At 27.9% G+C, this 17,509-nt stretch overlaps 3 protein-coding genes across 8 annotated transcripts; 1 reads left to right on the top strand and 2 right to left on the bottom strand.

Annotated features, from left to right (window-relative positions):
- Nucleotides 1-1,968: 1,968 nt before the first annotated feature.
- On the bottom strand, nt 1,969-3,399 carry LOC106392426 (protein AE7). 5 transcript variants are annotated; one of them, XM_013833243.3, is made up of 6 exons: nt 3,242-3,399; nt 2,994-3,125; nt 2,811-2,916; nt 2,632-2,731; nt 2,379-2,424; nt 1,969-2,246 (listed from the first exon to the last, which is right to left on the bottom strand). In XM_013833243.3, the coding sequence occupies exons 2-6, from the start codon at nt 3,115-3,117 to the stop codon at nt 2,146-2,148; spliced, it is 477 nt and encodes a 158-aa protein (XP_013688697.2). In that variant the 5' UTR covers nt 3,118-3,125; nt 3,242-3,399; the 3' UTR covers nt 1,969-2,145. The 5 variants fall into 5 exon arrangements, with proteins under 5 accessions (XP_013688697.2, XP_013688703.2, XP_022557831.2 ...); XM_013833249.3 differs by having other exon boundaries at nt 3,246-3,381; XM_022702110.2 differs by having other exon boundaries at nt 2,994-3,135; nt 3,242-3,367.
- Nucleotides 3,400-11,212: 7,813 nt separating this feature from the next.
- Nucleotides 11,213-12,520, top strand: LOC106419796 (transcription factor bHLH109). Of its 2 annotated transcripts, XM_013860640.3 has the most exons (5): nt 11,213-11,703; nt 11,829-11,894; nt 11,983-12,048; nt 12,118-12,279; nt 12,363-12,520. In XM_013860640.3, the coding sequence occupies exons 1-5, from the start codon at nt 11,434-11,436 to the stop codon at nt 12,399-12,401; spliced, it is 603 nt and encodes a 200-aa protein (XP_013716094.1). In that variant the 5' UTR covers nt 11,213-11,433; the 3' UTR covers nt 12,402-12,520. The 2 variants fall into 2 exon arrangements, with proteins under 2 accessions (XP_013716094.1, XP_013716086.1); XM_013860632.3 differs by having other exon boundaries at nt 11,259-11,703; nt 11,983-12,279.
- A 334-nt stretch (nt 12,521-12,854) lies between these two features.
- LOC106419811 lies at nt 12,855-13,537 on the bottom strand. Its single transcript, XM_013860650.3, has one exon. It carries the CDS (start codon nt 13,296-13,298, stop codon nt 13,002-13,004), a length of 297 nt encoding a protein of 98 aa, XP_013716104.2. The 5' UTR covers nt 13,299-13,537; the 3' UTR covers nt 12,855-13,001.
- Between the last annotated feature and the right edge of the window lie 3,972 nt (nt 13,538-17,509).

Raw genomic sequence — 17,509 nt, 5'->3', positions numbered from 1 at the left:
TTCAGTTAAATAACACATACAAATATGAATTTTTATTTAAAGATTGCTTTAGAAAAACTATCTATATTTAGGACTATTAGTCGAATCCGGAATGAACCAGGTTTCTTGGTCGGGGTATATGTTTGATAAGAAGTGTCTGTCATTAACTTTTTTAGTTGTGATGATGAAACGGAATGGAATTTGGTGTAACTATATGGATTAGATGTTTACGAGAAAAGAATATGGAACAAGAAGTACAGTTTAGATTCTTAGATAAATTAACTCTATTTGCAAAGTATACAGTAGTCATCATTCATGATTGATATTTCATTACAATATGCCAAAGAATTTGTTTAACTCTACCTCCTCAACTTTGCCTGATTGCATAAGAAACCTGTTTTCTTTAGTACAATAAAAAATTTACTGAATATATGAGTAAGTAGTGGTGTTACAAAAAAGAAGAAGAATATATGAGCAAGTATAGTATGAAATCAAAGCTCAAACATAAAATAACTTCTTTTTTAAAAGCATAAAATAACTTAAATAACAATAATAAGAATAATTATAACAAAATAACGTTTTATAATTTTAAAAAAAATTAAATAACATCTTAAATTTTTAATGTAAAATTTATCAACTTTATATGTTATTTAACCATTTATATTATGAAATCTATTTTGTTATTGATTAATTTAAAGTTAAATGAATATTTAATGATATTTTTGTATAGAAAATATAAGATAATAATTTTTTTAATCTATATGCATGGTTTTAAAACGCTATCTAATAAAAAAACCGGAGGGAGTATATAAGTTGCACCATTGATGAGATCTAATTGATTTTCCTTAACGCCATTTTCTATAAGACAGCTAATTATCCTGACTTCGATTAGCCAGGATATCCTTCAACTTTGAACTTTGAATATTCAAAGAGTCTTTCAAGTTTTAATTTGTCAGTAAACTTTTGAAGCTCATATTGTATTCTGCTATTTTATAATAATAATGTGAGAAAATAAGGAAGAGGGTCCGTGTTGCTTTAAACCGAGAAGACAAATATGTCTATGTGCATGTATTAAAACATATGGCATCGCTAATAATACCACCTTACTGTTCAAACCAATCTTATGAATATGATATGATAACTCATCCGAAAATGTAAATAAAGCCTAAAGACCAGGAATAAAGAAAATAAAGTCGATTTGACATCAAGTGTCCTCATCAAAGCCATGGTTAGATCAATGGTGGCCGGAGGCAATGAAAAAATAATATTCCAATTCATGAAAAATAAGTTTTTCAAATAATAGGCATCAACAAATATTTAGAACTCGTTTAACAAAATGATTTTAGATCATTTTTGATGAGTTTGACAGTTCGTCGATGTTAAGTACTTTGAGTTTATATATCCTCCACATGTCAAAATTATGGTTATTTCGAATACGAAACATAAATCCAATATTAATGATTTGGAAAGCTCGAAAACTCCAAAATTTGGCTAAAGTAAAACTAGTAGATGTTCTAAACTGAAAGTGTAGATTGAATCCCAATCCAGTTAAAACATCTGCTAGTTTAGATTGAAATAATTTAGTATATAAAGGATAATGTGTACTTTCAATTCAAAAGGTTTTGTAGTGGATCTGGACATGTTGCACTTTCGGGTTTCGAATCTAGATTAACTGATCAGCCGAAGTTTCAATAACTTATATTTCTGTCCTTTGTATTATTTGACAGATTTTGGTAAAAAGAAACAGTCTACATGAATGCAATCATTAATAGATAATTCACCAGCTCAATATAACAAAATCCTTGCAACTTTTCTTTTAGTTTGTGATTGGGAGTATTAAAAAAATTATGCATTGGTAAATTCTATCTTCGGTGTTGCGAGACAAAATCACCGTGATATAAAGATTTATCGCTACCACACCACAAACTGTTAGTTTAATGGCAACAAATGGAGCAAATGTGTAAGAGAACAAGGGTGTAACAAGTTCAGTAGTGAAAGGAATGTGATTTAAGATGGAAACAACGAGACAAAATCAATATCTTGTTCTGTGAATAAATTCTGTCTTTAACAGGATCGAAACTGAGCACAAAGTCCTAGTGAATCAAAATCTTCGCGGACAAAAACAGAGACATATTATGATATAGTGTACGTTGAGAGCATCAAGCATCACTCAAACGATGGAGATAGACATTCATCAACCATCTCCACGAGGTTTGGATTCTCTAGTGCAGCCGCTACACGCTCCTTGTCGTTTAGTTGCTTATTGACTGCATTTCAAGAAACAAGAAACATCTATAAACAAGCCCACTTGGTTCAAACAAAACACGAGTCGAGTCTACTACTTCAAGGTGGATCAAACAACAAAATAAGAATAGCAAGGACATAGAAAAATGACATACGTGCAGCCTCTGTTGCATGAGAACCGGGTGCTACCCTTATATCAATCTGAAAAAAAAAAGAATAGTTCCAAAGGATTGAGGCACATAGAACATTGTATATGCGGTTTAAAGTCACTTGCAATAACATACTAGTAGAGGCTCAAGCTATTACCAAGTATCAGAACAATAGGTTAGCAATTAAAAAAAAGGTTATTTGCCTATAACAAGGAGAATGTGGTGTTGCTGAACTTTTGTAACGAGGAAAAGCAAGAACCTTGTAACGAGGAGGAAGGCTGCGCATAAGTTTAACGCGGACAGAAAGACCAATAATGGTTGCCATGCTACAATGTTCCACCGTTGGAGTGAATGTAACCCTGCAAAAAAAAAATAAAAAGGCTTTAAATTAAAACACCAAAAGAAATAACAAAAAAGGTTATATTTTTTAATCATTACCTAACATAACTCTTGTGGTCATCGACTTCAACAGAGTCTTCAGTAAGAACTTTGAGTTGTTCAAGAGAATAAGGATGCTCTGGATCTCTTATGTCTCTTATATGATGTACTTTCAATCGTTAAAGACCAACCAAAAAATGCAAATCATACTATTGACGATAGCGAAATCGAAGAAAAGGATATCAAAAATCTCGAGCTGATCGATAGGTTCTACGGAAAACTCATCGGTGTTGGTGGAATCGGTGCGAACACGACGCTCCTTCCTCTCGTACACAGTTGGGTTCTCGTTTATTAACCCAGACACCATTCTTTTTCCTATCAAAAACTATTTCAATTGATATTGCAAAACCCCTAACGCAGACAACAAGTAGATTCTCAAGGGAGAAGTAGAAATATCTGAGACGAAATCAAATCAGCAAAGTTGATAATACCTACTTTGGCGCAATTCGATTAGAGGGAGAGAGAGGAGTTTGATGGAAGACGAAGACGCTGGTGTGATTCTCCACTTTTTGGACAACCAAAACAAAGTAATAAGGGATTACTTTGTAAATAGGGATAACTAACCAAAACCCTTTTTTTTTATCTCTTCGGGCAATTGTCAATAATAGCACATTTTGAAGTTTATGTCTCAAAAAGAGCACTAGAAGGAGAAAGTCACAAAAATGACATTCATTAAAGGGTAAAATGTCCCTAATATCCTTGGTTTAAATTAAATAAACAAACAAAATAAAATAAAAAAATTAAAAAAAATAAAAAAAAATTAAAAAAAAAAAAAAAATTATAGTTTCAGATTATATGTTTTCAGATTCGAAATTTTTATAATTTTTTTTAAAAAAAAGTTTTTGAATTTTTTTTTTATTTTTTTTTCAAATTTTCTTTTTATAGTTTAAAAATAATTTTTGAAACTGTTTTATAAATTTTTATTTTTTATTTTAGTATTTATTTTTTATAAAATTTTAAACCCTAATTCCAAAACCCCACCCCCTTAACTCTAAACCCTAAGGTTTGGATTAATTAACCCAAGGGGTATAAGCGTATATTTACCTCTTTAATGAAACCTATTTTTGTGACTTTGAGCCTTGAGTGCTACTTTGGGAACAAAAACTTGGTTTGGTGCTATCCTAGTCTTTTTTCTCTATCTCTTCCCTTCTCTTGCTATCTATCTCTCTCTAGAAATTTTTTTTTTTTAGTTATTTCACCAATTTTTCCTTATAAATAATTAAGTGGTTGTCTTCATTTCGGATATATAAATATTGTATAAAAAATATATATATTATATATAGAATGCTATAAACCTTGAATAATATTTACAAACATTAAAAAAAAATTATTAACTCCAAATACTTCGAATAACTAAAATCTTAGGATTGCATTTTTTAGAAGCATGAGATTTAGTGATAATTTAGTAATATTAATCTAAGTCGCCAAAATATACATTTTACATGATTTTGATTAAATGATTAACAATTTAAACTCATGATTAATGAACCAAAAAATCTATTTTAAAACACTTTATATCATCATATTATTTTATCCATCACTTCAATTAATTTTGATGCAAATTAATACTCGTTTAGTATGTTTTCATAAATTTGATGCAAAATAACTGATGAGTATTGATTGACAACCAATGTTAGTGGAATTATATATGTTAATTATCACATTTACTTCTCCAACACATATTATGCATCTTCTTCGACCTGTTCTTATTTTTCTCATTATCATTTCTTTATTTTTATCACATTTTAACATGCATTTTAAAGTCTTTCTAATTTTTAACATATTTTTTGCCAAATATTTCTACAACTCTCTAAATATTAACACAACCATACAATCAATCAATGTTCAAGAAATCGCTAGGTGGTAACTAGACGCTTTGTCGAGTACTAACGCCTATGAGGATTATTCGGGCCTAGGCAACGACTAGGCGTTAACAAATTTTTGAATTATTTTATATACACTTTACATATATAAAAGATATTTTAGTTTTCGGTTTAATTTTCAAATTATTTTATGAATTATCAAAATTAGATAGATAAAACAAAAGAAATTAGACAAATTTATGAATTTTTTAAATATTGATATTTAATTTAACAAATTTATATTAATTAAAATCGATGTAAACCGTTTTAAACCTCTTTAGAATCTTTTAAACCGATTTAAAATGGTTTAATCTGATTTGAGTTCTATAAATTGGATTTTAAGAAAATTATTCCGGTTAGAGGAGATTTGCCGCCCAGACGCCTAGACCAATTGTTATAACCTTGCAATCAATCGACCAAAAGCCATCTTAGAACCCATTTCAATTATCACATTACCTTATTTACTATACTATCTCTTTGACTTAATTCAAAGCATTTTATAATTGCAAAGTTCTCACATGTTACGTTCAATAGAATCGGTCCATTTTTCAAACTGACATTTTCAGTCTGCGTTGCAATAATCGCAAATTTATATGGATATGTAATAGCACACTACATTTTCCTATTACAAATTTATCTTTGTTCTCCAAATTGTCTATTTTTCGCTTATAAATAATTTCTATACTCTTATAAATAATTTTAAAATTCTGATAAAATAATTTTGGAAGTCATGATAAATAATTTTCATTTTTAAAAACTTTATAAATGAAAGCATCTATGAACTTTGTAATACATTGATAGTTATCATACACTTATATACAAATATAATTCTTTATGTAAAATATAAAATTACTATAGTGATTTATATATAAATAAAATTCGTTCATTATATTACGTAGTTTATAACTACAAAAAATCAAATACATATTATTACTTTTCCTATAATTTCAACAATTAGTTTCTATAAACAATTATTTTAATATCTTTTAGATTATTTGATAAATGATATTAATTGTTTTTAGTTTTACTTTTTATTTTTAGATCTAATTTTGAAGGGTTCACTAATATAATAATCAATACGTAAGAAAAAATCACTTAAGTAACTTCTCGTTTAATATATAATTTATATTTTTCTTTTATACATGATTTATAACTCTTATATATTTTTATTTTATGATATTTTAAACCATGATAAATAATTTTATATTTTTTTAAAAATCTTTATAAATGATTTATAAATCATATATAGACGTTATAAAAATTAATAACTATTATAATAATTTTGCATGAATATAATTTTCTACATAAGAATATTTAATTATTTATCTAAATTTCCATAAATTATTTTATTTTCCTTATTTTTTATAGTTTATAAATCATTATCAATCATGTATGCAAAAAGTTTTCTAGCTATCTCATATTCTCAACAGAAATTTCGTGTGTCTACGTAGAAATAGCATATAATTGAATTCCAAAAAATATAAGATAGATAAGATTGTTTAATTATTTCAAACATATATAAGATTTTATAAAAATGAGTATTAAATATTCATTCCAAACCATGATTATAACATAAATTTAAAATATTGTACTATATTATCTTTGATATTGTTACTAATATCAAATATTTGGTATCAATGGAAGCTGCTAGTTTAAAATTAAAAATAAAATACACAGATTTATGGATATTATTGTTTCAAAGATATGCTCTATATTCTAAAATATGTATATTTTGAATTTCAAATACATTAAAATATATCTACAATTATATAAAATGATATTGTAGAAATATGTAATTTATAGCATGCTATTTTTTCATACGAAATTGATAGCATGCTATATATTCTTAGGAATATACGATATGGGAATAAGACGTTGATGTTTTGTTTGGGTATATATATGATGGAGATGTGGGTATAAAATATGTGACTTGTTTAGGAAGAAGAAGTCGATGTTATAATATGCTTCAGGTGTTATGTTGTAATCTAAAACTATTACATATGATATAGTGTTCATAAAAAAAACACAAATTAAAAAATCCTATAATTGGTCAAAAAAATTTATAGATCTTGATTTTCGAGTTCATAATCAATCCATGGAAATTGACCAGATTGATAAATTCCAATTAGTGTATTGGGAAAATATACACAAAAAAAAATTACAATAAATAATTAAACTTTCTCTTTATCTGATTAATTTTATTATATTAATTCTAATTATTTTATTTTAAAATTAAATACTGAAAAGAAGACATTGAACTCATGTTTTATAAAGTAAGGTCAAAGAAAGATACAAAAAAGAATATGACACATTAAAATATACAAACTATCTATTAAATAGTTTAAACCTCAAATGTTTAAAGTGTAAATGTTTATTATATTTGACATTTGAAATTTTATAAGTTTTGTATGAAAAAATTATCCCGCGTTCTAAAAACGCGAGTCAAAATCTAATGTTAAATTAAGATAATTTCGAGTGTAAAAAATACTCTTTTGAAGATTTAACAATAACATGTTAATATTTTTTTTTTAAATGTAATAGTTAAATTAATATTTGTTGAAAATCATAAAAAGGTGTTTTATAAGTTTTTATGAATTAAAAACATCTAAGAAAAGAAACATTCCTCTTTACCCCTTTAATAGAGTAAATCGAGTATAAATACATTAGCCTTAGAGATAATCTAAATTTCTTTTTGTTCTAAACTTGGATTCCGAGTGAACAATTAGTTTGTATTACAAAACTCTAATTTGAACCATTTTAAATTTCTGCAAGAAAATTATTTAACCAAATTATATTCAGAGTTCATCGAATCTGGAGCATTAAACTGATCAACCACGTGGTGGTAACGATACTTCAGATTGCAGAAGGTACAAAGTAATAGACAAGCCGAGCGGTGAGGGAATGTCGAGATATATGTGAATCTGTGATTGTGATGGTCGTGGCAATGCGAAATCCACAGAACACTAATTGTTTATTATTATACAACAAGAATCACACCATCATCTTGATATTTATATAACAAGAATACACACCACCATCTTGATATTTCTTAGATTAAAATAAACAGCGGATTTCTTATATTTTTTAATAACCAGCAGTATTTTTATCAATAATGGATGTTGATCTTTTATTATTTAAGACTTTTCGTATTTATTAGTATAACTCTTTTTTTGTGGGAGTGATTTGCATCATAACTATAATAAAGAACTTTGGATCAAAGACGGAATATCTTCAAAATTTAGCTTAAGAAAATAGAATAAATCTTAAAGATTCATGTCAAAGTTCTGTAATCAGGACAAGACATTGGAAATGCATCTAGGGAGGATACAAATGAGAGATCCTTTGTTCTTTTCCTTATCTTCAGCCAAAGTTGTTTTAATGAAGTGCGAAGACGAGATATGCATTATAGGATTCTTGAATCAAACAGAGACAATAACTTGAACAGTTAGTTGACGTCACTCTCGATCTTGTTTGTACGTTCGATTATAATATGAAAAACTATAAAAAAATATAAAAGGATGTGGACATAAAATCTGACGTTATCATGTAAACGGCCAAAATGAAGAGAGATATGGGAACTTGAAACGCAATGTTAATCTGCAAGTTTTTCCGAAACCGAGATAGACTAAAGTAAACCGGAACAATTGCAGTATATGATCAAAGTTGCACGAGATTTTATAATCACAACTACTAGTTCACAGCGTAAGACTTTTCAAAGTATCATAATACTGCATAAATCTAAGCCTACATATTGCAGCCGATAAAGACAGTCCTTGAGTGATCTTTACATGGCCTCCCCGAGAAGTTCTTATGCAATATGCATATTAGTAGGCTTGCGTTATTAATCAAACAGAATAAAATGTCCCGTTCTCGGTTCAGTTCAGATAAGAGGTTTAGTTCGATTAGGTAATTAAAAAAACTAAGCAAAATCTAAAATAGTATAACCTAACTTGACCACATATTACAAAATTTTAATCAATTAAATTCAACTGAATTTGAAAACTTTGGTTAAGCTCACTAAAAAACTTAAAATCGAACTAACTGAAAATCAAATCGAAACAAACTTTTTCGGTTAGATTTTTACAAAATTTTGACTGAACTAAACTAACTGAATTCCAAACTAACCAAATAACCGAACCTACATACCAACATATTAGGGTTAGCTTTCTACAACTGCATGAATTTCTCTGTAATTTTAAAAATATTTTTGTTTACAATATTAAAATGTATACCATATATAGAAAGATATATTAATTTTTTAAAAATTATAATATTTTAAAAAATATATTTTTAAAAAATATAATTTTATATAAATAGCAATGCATATGATTATGTAATATTTCAAAAGATATATAACAATATTGTTGTAGGTTATATTTAAAAAAACGTTTCTAAATAGTTTTTTATAAAATATAATTTTGTAAATTTTATAAAAGTTTCTCATTTTTTATCAAAAGTTAATTATGAAATATGAAATTTATTTTAATTTGCATGTGAACAGAAATTAACTTGTTATCTGTCCACAACATCACATCTTGCCACATCATATGACCACATCATCATTTTGAGTAGAAAATATAGTTTGAGATTTAATATGATAATGTTTTTAGAGAAAAAGAATTAAAGTTTGAAATGGGTGTTAGTGCCACACTAAAATTATAAAATCCGATTTTCCCTTTTTAAAACTGGTGAAGTAGTAATTGTTGAGTGTTTTCTAGCTCATGTCTAACTGTACTTTTACCGATTAGTACAGTTAATTATTTTTTCATTTTGCCCCTAATTGAATTGATCCACATAGATTTATTGTTTACACTCATTGCCCCTAATTCTAGTTTTCAATTTGTTACCAGAAAACTGGCTAAATGTTTCATTGAAACAAAAACATTTATCTTTAGTAAACATACAAAAAGCTAAAATTTTACTCGTCTATTTTAACATATAAGTAGTTTTAAAACAAATCTTGTTACATAACATATGTTGTTTTCAAAGTCCGATACAAAAAAAGTGATAAAACATGTTTAAACAAAATTTTTAAATCAAAGTTAGAAATATGATTTATCATTGGTCTTTCTCTCTCTTTTATATTTTTTTTGGTCAAATCTTTCTCTCTCTCTTTTATCTACTTTATTAAAACAGAAGTACAAAATAGAAATACCCCTTAGTTTTACTACTTATTTACATTAGAATGCCATTGATGTATTTATTGAACCTATATTTAAGCATGCTTGTCTTTTCCTAATTTAAATCATAGATTTAAGCATTTAATATCTTTCCAAAATTTAAATAATAGATTTCCTTTATCAAATCATAACCAAAATAGATTTCCTAATATATTTCGTATTAACATACTCAATATTTTTAATATTTATAAGTAATAAATAATAAAATAAAAAATCACACATCATAATCAATTTATATAACATATAAATAAAATATAAAATAGTTTATTCATATATTAGTATAATGCTTTCATAATATAAGTCCAATTAGTTATAAATATTGGATCTGTTTATATGATACATTGTGATATAATAGACGATTAAAATCACAAAATATAATTATTCAAAGTAATAAATAAAATTGTTATGTTTAAAAATGTTATATTAACAGTTATGTAATATATTTTAATTTACATATATATATTATACCATTAGTACAAAGAAAAAAATTAAAGTGAAAGCAAATATTTATACGGTCACGGGTCAAGCTCTAGAAATAAATAACAACAGTAAGATTATTTTTCTTTAACAAATTTCTTTTAATTGAAATTATAGTTCCAAATAAGTTTATATATTTTATGTATTTATAAATTTATTTTCTTTGTCTTTAAGGAAGCTTAGATTTTGAAATTGAAAAAAATATGACCGCCTCTATATTATTTTAATTACGAAATTTAAAATTTATATCAGAATATTTTATTAAACTTTTAATTTTTATTTTTATTATAACTATAAAGATTAATTTTCAATATGAATTTATGTTTTAATATTACAAATACGTTATTTAATATAAACAAAAAAAACTAAAAACATAAAATAAATACCCGCCCGGTCGGGCGGGTCAAGGTCTAGTTAAATGTTAAAGACAAAGTTTTTTTTTTGTTACTTGTATTTTTAGTCAGCATCCAGGTTCTAAAAGGCGGCACAAGCTGATTAAACGGTGGTGGCGTTTTGATCCTTTTCGGCCATTCAATCAGGAATTATCAAAATCATTCACCTTTTTACTTTTAAAGCTTAAAATCGGGTTTTAAATGCTAAATTTACAAGTTTGAAATATAAAAATTAAGAAAAACGCAAAAGAAATGATGAAATCTGGAATACGGCGATTCTGAAATCTATTAGTGTAACCCTAAAATGTCTGGAAGAAAGAGATGAACCAAAAAAACAAAATGAAAATGAAAAAAGGATGACAATTGGTTTCCATGTCGCCTTCAAATTGGTGCTTAGAACCAAGAAAGAGTGAGAAAGCATATGGAACAGAACAACAACAAAATATGTTTGCTTCGTATATATGGATATAGAAAACAAAACATATTATATAACATGATAAAAATAAAAATTGCAACTTCACGTGGATAATCAATGTTAGAAAACCACGGGACGAAGCAATATCATCTGTTTTTTTTTTTCCGCTCAGCTGATGCAACTTTCAAAAGCAGCTTCGTAACTAGATCCCATCCCCTATTTATAGCTTTTGGCTCCACTAGCATCTTCTTCAGTCTCATAAACTAAAAAAAAAAAACTCAATTTACTTGATCATCAATGGAGATAAACAACAACAGCGGTACTCATGATGAAGAACTATATTCACTGTCTGAGATAATCTCTTCGTTGTCTTCAGAACATCATAATGAACTAAACCCTTTGCAAGAGATATTCGGTGCGCACTCGAGCTCGTCAACGCTTTCCTTTTCCGAGCCTAAGGATGTTACCAAGAAAAGTAATCAAGGAGACAAAAGAAGTCACTGCAACAAGAACAACCATGCGGGTAAACGACAACGTTCTATGGAATATCGTGTGCTGATGGAGAAGGTTAGCTAGGAGGATCTATATATCTAAGTTACAACTTACAACAATCCCTTATGTGGTCTCTTATATTGCGTGCTTTCCAAGCTAAAGTATGTTTATTTTCTTTTCTTGCTTTCTAAATTGTGCAGAAAAGACGACAACTTATAAGAGATAAAGTAGATATATTACAGGAGCTGACGCCTAATTGCGCAAAGGTTATAATTACTCTATACATTAATATAATCAAATACGATAAGTCGATAATGAGGTTCTAATGCTTCTATATTTTGGGTTTATCTACAGTCCGACCTTGCAACAAAGCTTGAAAGCATCGTGGAATACATAAAAAGCTTGAAACATCAGATAGATGTAACCTACTTTTTCTCATCTACAATACACACGCACATTCACGAATTAACCAAGTCTTATGTGGTCCAGATGATGTCTAAAGCATACACAGAGCCTGCGGGTTACATGGCACCATTTTATGGAGCTCAAGCACCATGTATGTCTCCTTACACTAGTCCTTGGTGTTATTATGCGCCAGGAATCCCAATGATGCCTCACCAAAACATTCCCTTTAACCCGCAATTTCATCAGGTATGGATCCCTGCTACTTCGATTTAATTATAACCTTATCTTATTCAATAGATTATGCTTTATGCCATCAATTTGCATTACAGGTATATGAAACGGCGCCGCCTAATCAAACTCAAATTTAGTATGATCTTTATTGCTTCTTATTTAAGACCCTGCTGGCTTTTGAACCGTTTCTTTCTCATGTAAATACTGTCGTTGTAAATTTAGATATATATATATATATATATAAAATACGTCTCGATATGGATAAGTTTCTTTTAGATATGAAGTTTAATTGATGGACCGAACTGTGACAACACTTATTTCCTCTGTTTTGCTCGACAACTCCCATTGCCGTATGCAAAATTAATAAACAACTCGATTTTTTTTTTCTTTTTAAATTATTTGTCAAAAAACAACAAATTTGATACTTAAGAAAACAAGAAAGCAAGTGTGATTTATATTCATAATCCTTCAAATTATTTATACATATTAGAGCAAGAAACCAAATTTGATTTGTATTCAAATTCCTTCAAATTATCAATATATATTAAAGCAAGAAAGCAAGTATGATTTGTATTCAAGTTCCTTTAATCTGAACCAAACTACCTCTTTAAAATAGACCCGTTAAATTATCATAACATACAAGTTTGTATTACTGACGCCGTTGTGTCACCATTAGGCCGGTTAATAGATAAATTGCATGTTGTTGACACAAAAAAACAAAAATTCTGCGAGCCGTTTTACCCTCCACAACCACCGCCACAGCCGGCGGCACATGCAGAGCCATGCACGTCGTCAGTTTGAGATTTAGAAGCTCCGTCGCTACAAGTGAAAGTCACGGCGGCTATAATGGAGAGAGCCAAAACTGCTGCCCAAATGTAGAGTAAGATAGTGATGCATTCGCCGTTATCCGCCGCCACGGCCGCAAGTCCTTCTCTTACCATTGTACAAGTTTTTGTGCATCGCTCTGAGTCTCTGACGATTGTGACTGGTTGATAAAGAAAAAGAGAAAGCGAGAAAGAGAAAGTAATTGGCATCTTTCAAATGTGTGGTTTTAGTTTATTTCGAGTCAGCAGTCACCAAAGATGTGACGACTCTTTGTTTACTTTGGCCTTTGGTTTAACTCTATGGTCAAACTAGTTTTACCAATATGTATGTGGAGCCATTCGTCAGATCTCACTACTGAATAATTGACTTTTATTGTTATCCAAACACAATAGTTTTAACTTATAAGAGTGATTACCTTTAAGAAAAAAATAGTTTTGAGTGAAGTTAAGAAATAATGCCCCACGAAAGTAAAATAATTCTTTTCTCAAAAGGAAAGTAAAATAAAATTTAAAAGTAACACAATAAATGAACATAATTGTAAAGACGACGGCTATTTTGGTGTATCGAGAATAGGGACCACTCTTAAAGAACAAAACAAAATGGTTTTTTTTTGGGTTCAAAAATGATTTGAAATGAACTCAACAAAATGATTTGAAAGGAAATATATGTGACATAAAATAGCTCTACTCGTGTAACGTAAGAGAGAGTAAGAAGAATAACTGATGTGTATGTAGACTCTAATATAAGGCTGGACAAATAAACTGAACTCAAAAATCTGAACCGAACCCAAAAACTTGAACTGAATCTGATCCGATAAAAAATGAATCTGAACCAATCCGAACCCAACTTAAATACAAAATAGATTTTATTTTATGTTCTTTTAGGTTATGGGTATTATCCGAACCGAATCCGAACCTAAATGGATACTCGATAGAACCGGAAACATTCAGAATCCCAAAAAAACAATTTTTTGTGCCAAATATGATTTCAGTTCCTAATATGTATCCAAAATATATTAAACATTTAAAATAATTATTTATTACATGAAGGTTGATAGTTGAAGGTGACGGTTGAAACTTGAAGTTTTTAGATTATAGTTTTATTTTTATTTAATAATGTTTTTTATTTCATGAGAACTTGGTTTTCGTTTTATGTTTTAATTTATTTTTTTTTCTTTTTATCAATAACCATGTTTACCTTTCGTTTGATTTTGAATGATCACGTTTGATGTTCCTTTCTTATTTTCAAATAAATTTAACTTATATTTTGATTACAAAAATAGGTACTAATCATGCATTATAAAAACCAAAGAACCGATTTTATTTATGTTTTGGTTACAAAGTAGATACAAATCAAATACATCTAAACCGAAGAACTGATTGAGACCAGAATCTGAATGTACATCTGGTTGTACCAGTTCTTTGAATATTTGCTAATCCTGATCCGAATTCTATAGAATTTGAACCGGTCTCAAACTGATATTTCATATGATCCAAATGAGGCTAATTTTGATAAACCTAAAACACCAAGACCCGATTGGATAAAACTGAAATCTAATTGGGATCCCGAATGCATATACCTACTTTAATCATTTAATAGGTGTTTTATTATTTTTGATAGGAATGTATTTGATCACTGTGTCAAATGGTTATTTTATTGGTTTATTTGAATTGATGGTCACTGTTGTATTTCAAATTTTATGCTAAGTTCTCTTCCCCAATATTTAATAATTTAAATATTGAAAATCAATAAAGGTAAGAATTGTCACAGTAAGATTGATTTACTATTGAAAGGAAAAAATAGGAGCATGTATAAAGAAAGTGTACAATTTCTAATTAAATACTAGTTGCTCGTGTTTAAAAAAAAAAATAGTTGCTCGAACTAATTACAAACCAATCTTTCGCTTCTTCAATTTTCATCTTTTTATACTTTTCAAAATAGTTTAGCTCATAAAACAAGTTGAATTACCGATTATATTCTTCAAAATCGACGATAAAAAAGCAACGAAAACTTGAAATAGGTTTTGGAGTAGGGTTAGAGATGATTTTACTGTAAAATTGAGTTTGGAGTGAGTTTTGGAGTAGGGTTGGAGATGCCCTTAGCATTTTCTTACGGAAAATAAAAAATCTCTATTTTATATATAACATCAATTTATTTCCAAAATATATAAAGAAAAAGTTTTCTCTTATATATAAATCAAAAGTTTATTGCTGTTTGTGCTTGTTCATATATCATAATCACTGAAAGATGATCTTTCTCTGGAGTTGAGTTTTGAACATTATTAACAGGATAATAGATTAAAAAAAATAGCCCTTAAAAATAACTGCACAAAACTGGGAGAATAAATAGATAAACTGCAAAAAGATCACGATTACGCCTAATTATCGTCCACTTATCTATTTCTTAAATAGCTGCTTTTTTTTAAAGATCATCTTACAGCTTTGCACACTACAACTAAATCATATCCCATATTAATGATAGAAACCATATTTGAAAAGTGCAGGTCAAAAAAATACCCATATTTGAAAAGTGGAAAATAACAAATCAAAAGCTCCAAAACATATAATCTAATATACGTTGAGAATCTTTCTGACATAACTTAATTATACAAACAAGCATAACGGTATATATTATAAATAAAAACAGAATCTCCAATAAACTCTTAAGTGGGATCGTAGGAGCTAAAATACGTGGAACCACCAGTCCACAACGAAAGTAACAATTGTTTTTTTCAGATAACATTTCTTAAGAAAATCCAATAAAATAAGAATTTAAAAGAATTTAAAGTCTCTAAAAAAAGAATTTAAATAAGTAGAATTTAACATTTTACCAAAAACAAAAGAATTTAAAGTCTGAAAATATGTCAAAAATAAGTAGAGTTTGGATCCAAATTATGTATAGCTGTGACTGCACAATTCTAGATTCTTTTAAATCCTGCTTTTCTAATAGGACACTAGTCTTAAAGATTTATAAAGCACACTTGTCTTAAAGATTGGGAATTCGGTAGAAAAAAACCTCAACTTTACATGAATTGCTAAAGGAAACATAAATTTTTGGACCGACCAAAAAAACACAAAACTTTCATTGACTTTAAAATTAATTAACAATGTTTTTGTTGACTTGCCAATTTAGCACGCCGTCAGAATATGTAACAGAAATATTTAATGTCATTTATTGTTGGCGTTAAGTGAAACGACGTCATTTTCAAATGAGATGAAACGACGTCGTTTTCAAATGAGATGAAACGACGTCGTTTTATATGGTTTGAAAACAAAAATAAGTATATCCCTGGTTTCGAACCTAGGTTGGTTGGGTCAAATGACAAAGTATTTTACAACTAGGCTAGTGATACTTTCAATGTAGTTACTAACATATTTCATTTTATTTGGTACTCATTGAATATAAAAAAATTCTCTACAAACTTATAAAGATCTTTAAAATTCCAAAAAATTAAAAAAAAATATAGAATTTTTTTATAATATTAATAATAAAACTTTATTTTTTCTTTAAAAAAATCAAAAATCTTCCAAAATTTTCATTTTTTTAAAACAATTGCTAAAAGTTGAAATCAATTATACACACATAAAAAGATACTCACATATTAAAATTAAATTAAAATGCTTAAAATAAATATTGTACCCATTATGAGTGCGATTTTAATTTCTAGCTGATAATTGTAACTTTATTTTTTTTTGCATTTTCTTTGAATTTTTAAATTTTTTGGAATTTTATTTTTTTAATTATTTGGGAATTTTTTCATTTTTAACAAAAAAAAAATTATTTATAATTTAATTTTAATATTACTTTTTCTTGAACTTTTTTATATTCTCTGGAATTTTAAAAATCTTTTTAAGTTTGTAGAAATTTTTTTTATATTCAATCAGTACCAAATAAAATTAAATGTGTTTGTAACCTTATTGAAAGTGTCAGTAGTCTAGTGGTAAAATGTCTCGATAGATGTCCTAACCAATCTGAGTCCGAAACCAATGATCTACTTCTTTTTATTTTAAAATCATGTAAAACGACGTCGTTTCACTTAACGCCAACATTTAACGTCTAGTTAACGTTGTCTTAACTATGGGTTCATGGTGTGTTGATATGGCCAGTCAATATTAAATTGCTTATAAACTAAAAAAGTCAACAAAAGTAAAGTGTTTTTTTAGCCAGGCTCGAGTACAGATTTTTTTGGCAATTCGTGCAAAGTTTGTGTTTTTTTTGGCCGAATTCTCCTTAAAGATTTATATAAAATTTTCCTTGAGGATAGTATAGTATCCTTGTTACTATTTAACTTGAAAATAGTAGCTTTAAGACACACACACACACACATATATTTGAAGATCATCATAATCCTACATATTTTAAAATACATACGAAATATTTTTCTTATCATTTCGACAAACTTTTTGAGCCACCTTCCATA

The sequence above is a fragment of the Brassica napus genome, chromosome A2 (genome assembly GCF_020379485.1).
Source record: "Brassica napus cultivar Da-Ae chromosome A2, Da-Ae, whole genome shotgun sequence".
NCBI classification, from domain to species: Eukaryota; Viridiplantae; Streptophyta; class Magnoliopsida; order Brassicales; family Brassicaceae; genus Brassica; species Brassica napus.
This window is presented reverse-complemented; position numbering and strand designations above follow the sequence as displayed.

Coding starts and splice junctions, on each gene's coding strand:
- LOC106392426 (XM_013833243.3), bottom strand. CDS start 3,117: ATGGTGTCTGGGTTAATAAACGAGAACCCAACTGTGTACGAGAGGAAG. Junction 2,732..2,810: donor GACCACAAGAGTTATGTTAG/GTAATGATTAAA, acceptor TTTTTTTTGCAG/GGTTACATTCACTCCAACGG. Junction 2,247..2,378: donor TCATGCAACAGAGGCTGCAC/GTATGTCATTTT, acceptor CTTGAAATGCAG/TCAATAAGCAACTAAACGAC.
- LOC106419796 (XM_013860632.3), top strand. CDS start 11,434: ATGGAGATAAACAACAACAGCGGTACTCATGATGAAGAACTATATTCA. Junction 11,704..11,828: donor ATCGTGTGCTGATGGAGAAG/GTTAGCTAGGAG, acceptor TAAATTGTGCAG/AAAAGACGACAACTTATAAG. Junction 12,280..12,362: donor TTAACCCGCAATTTCATCAG/GTATGGATCCCT, acceptor TTTGCATTACAG/GTATATGAAACGGCGCCGCC.
- LOC106419811 (XM_013860650.3), bottom strand. CDS start 13,298: ATGCCAATTACTTTCTCTTTCTCGCTTTCTCTTTTTCTTTATCAACCA.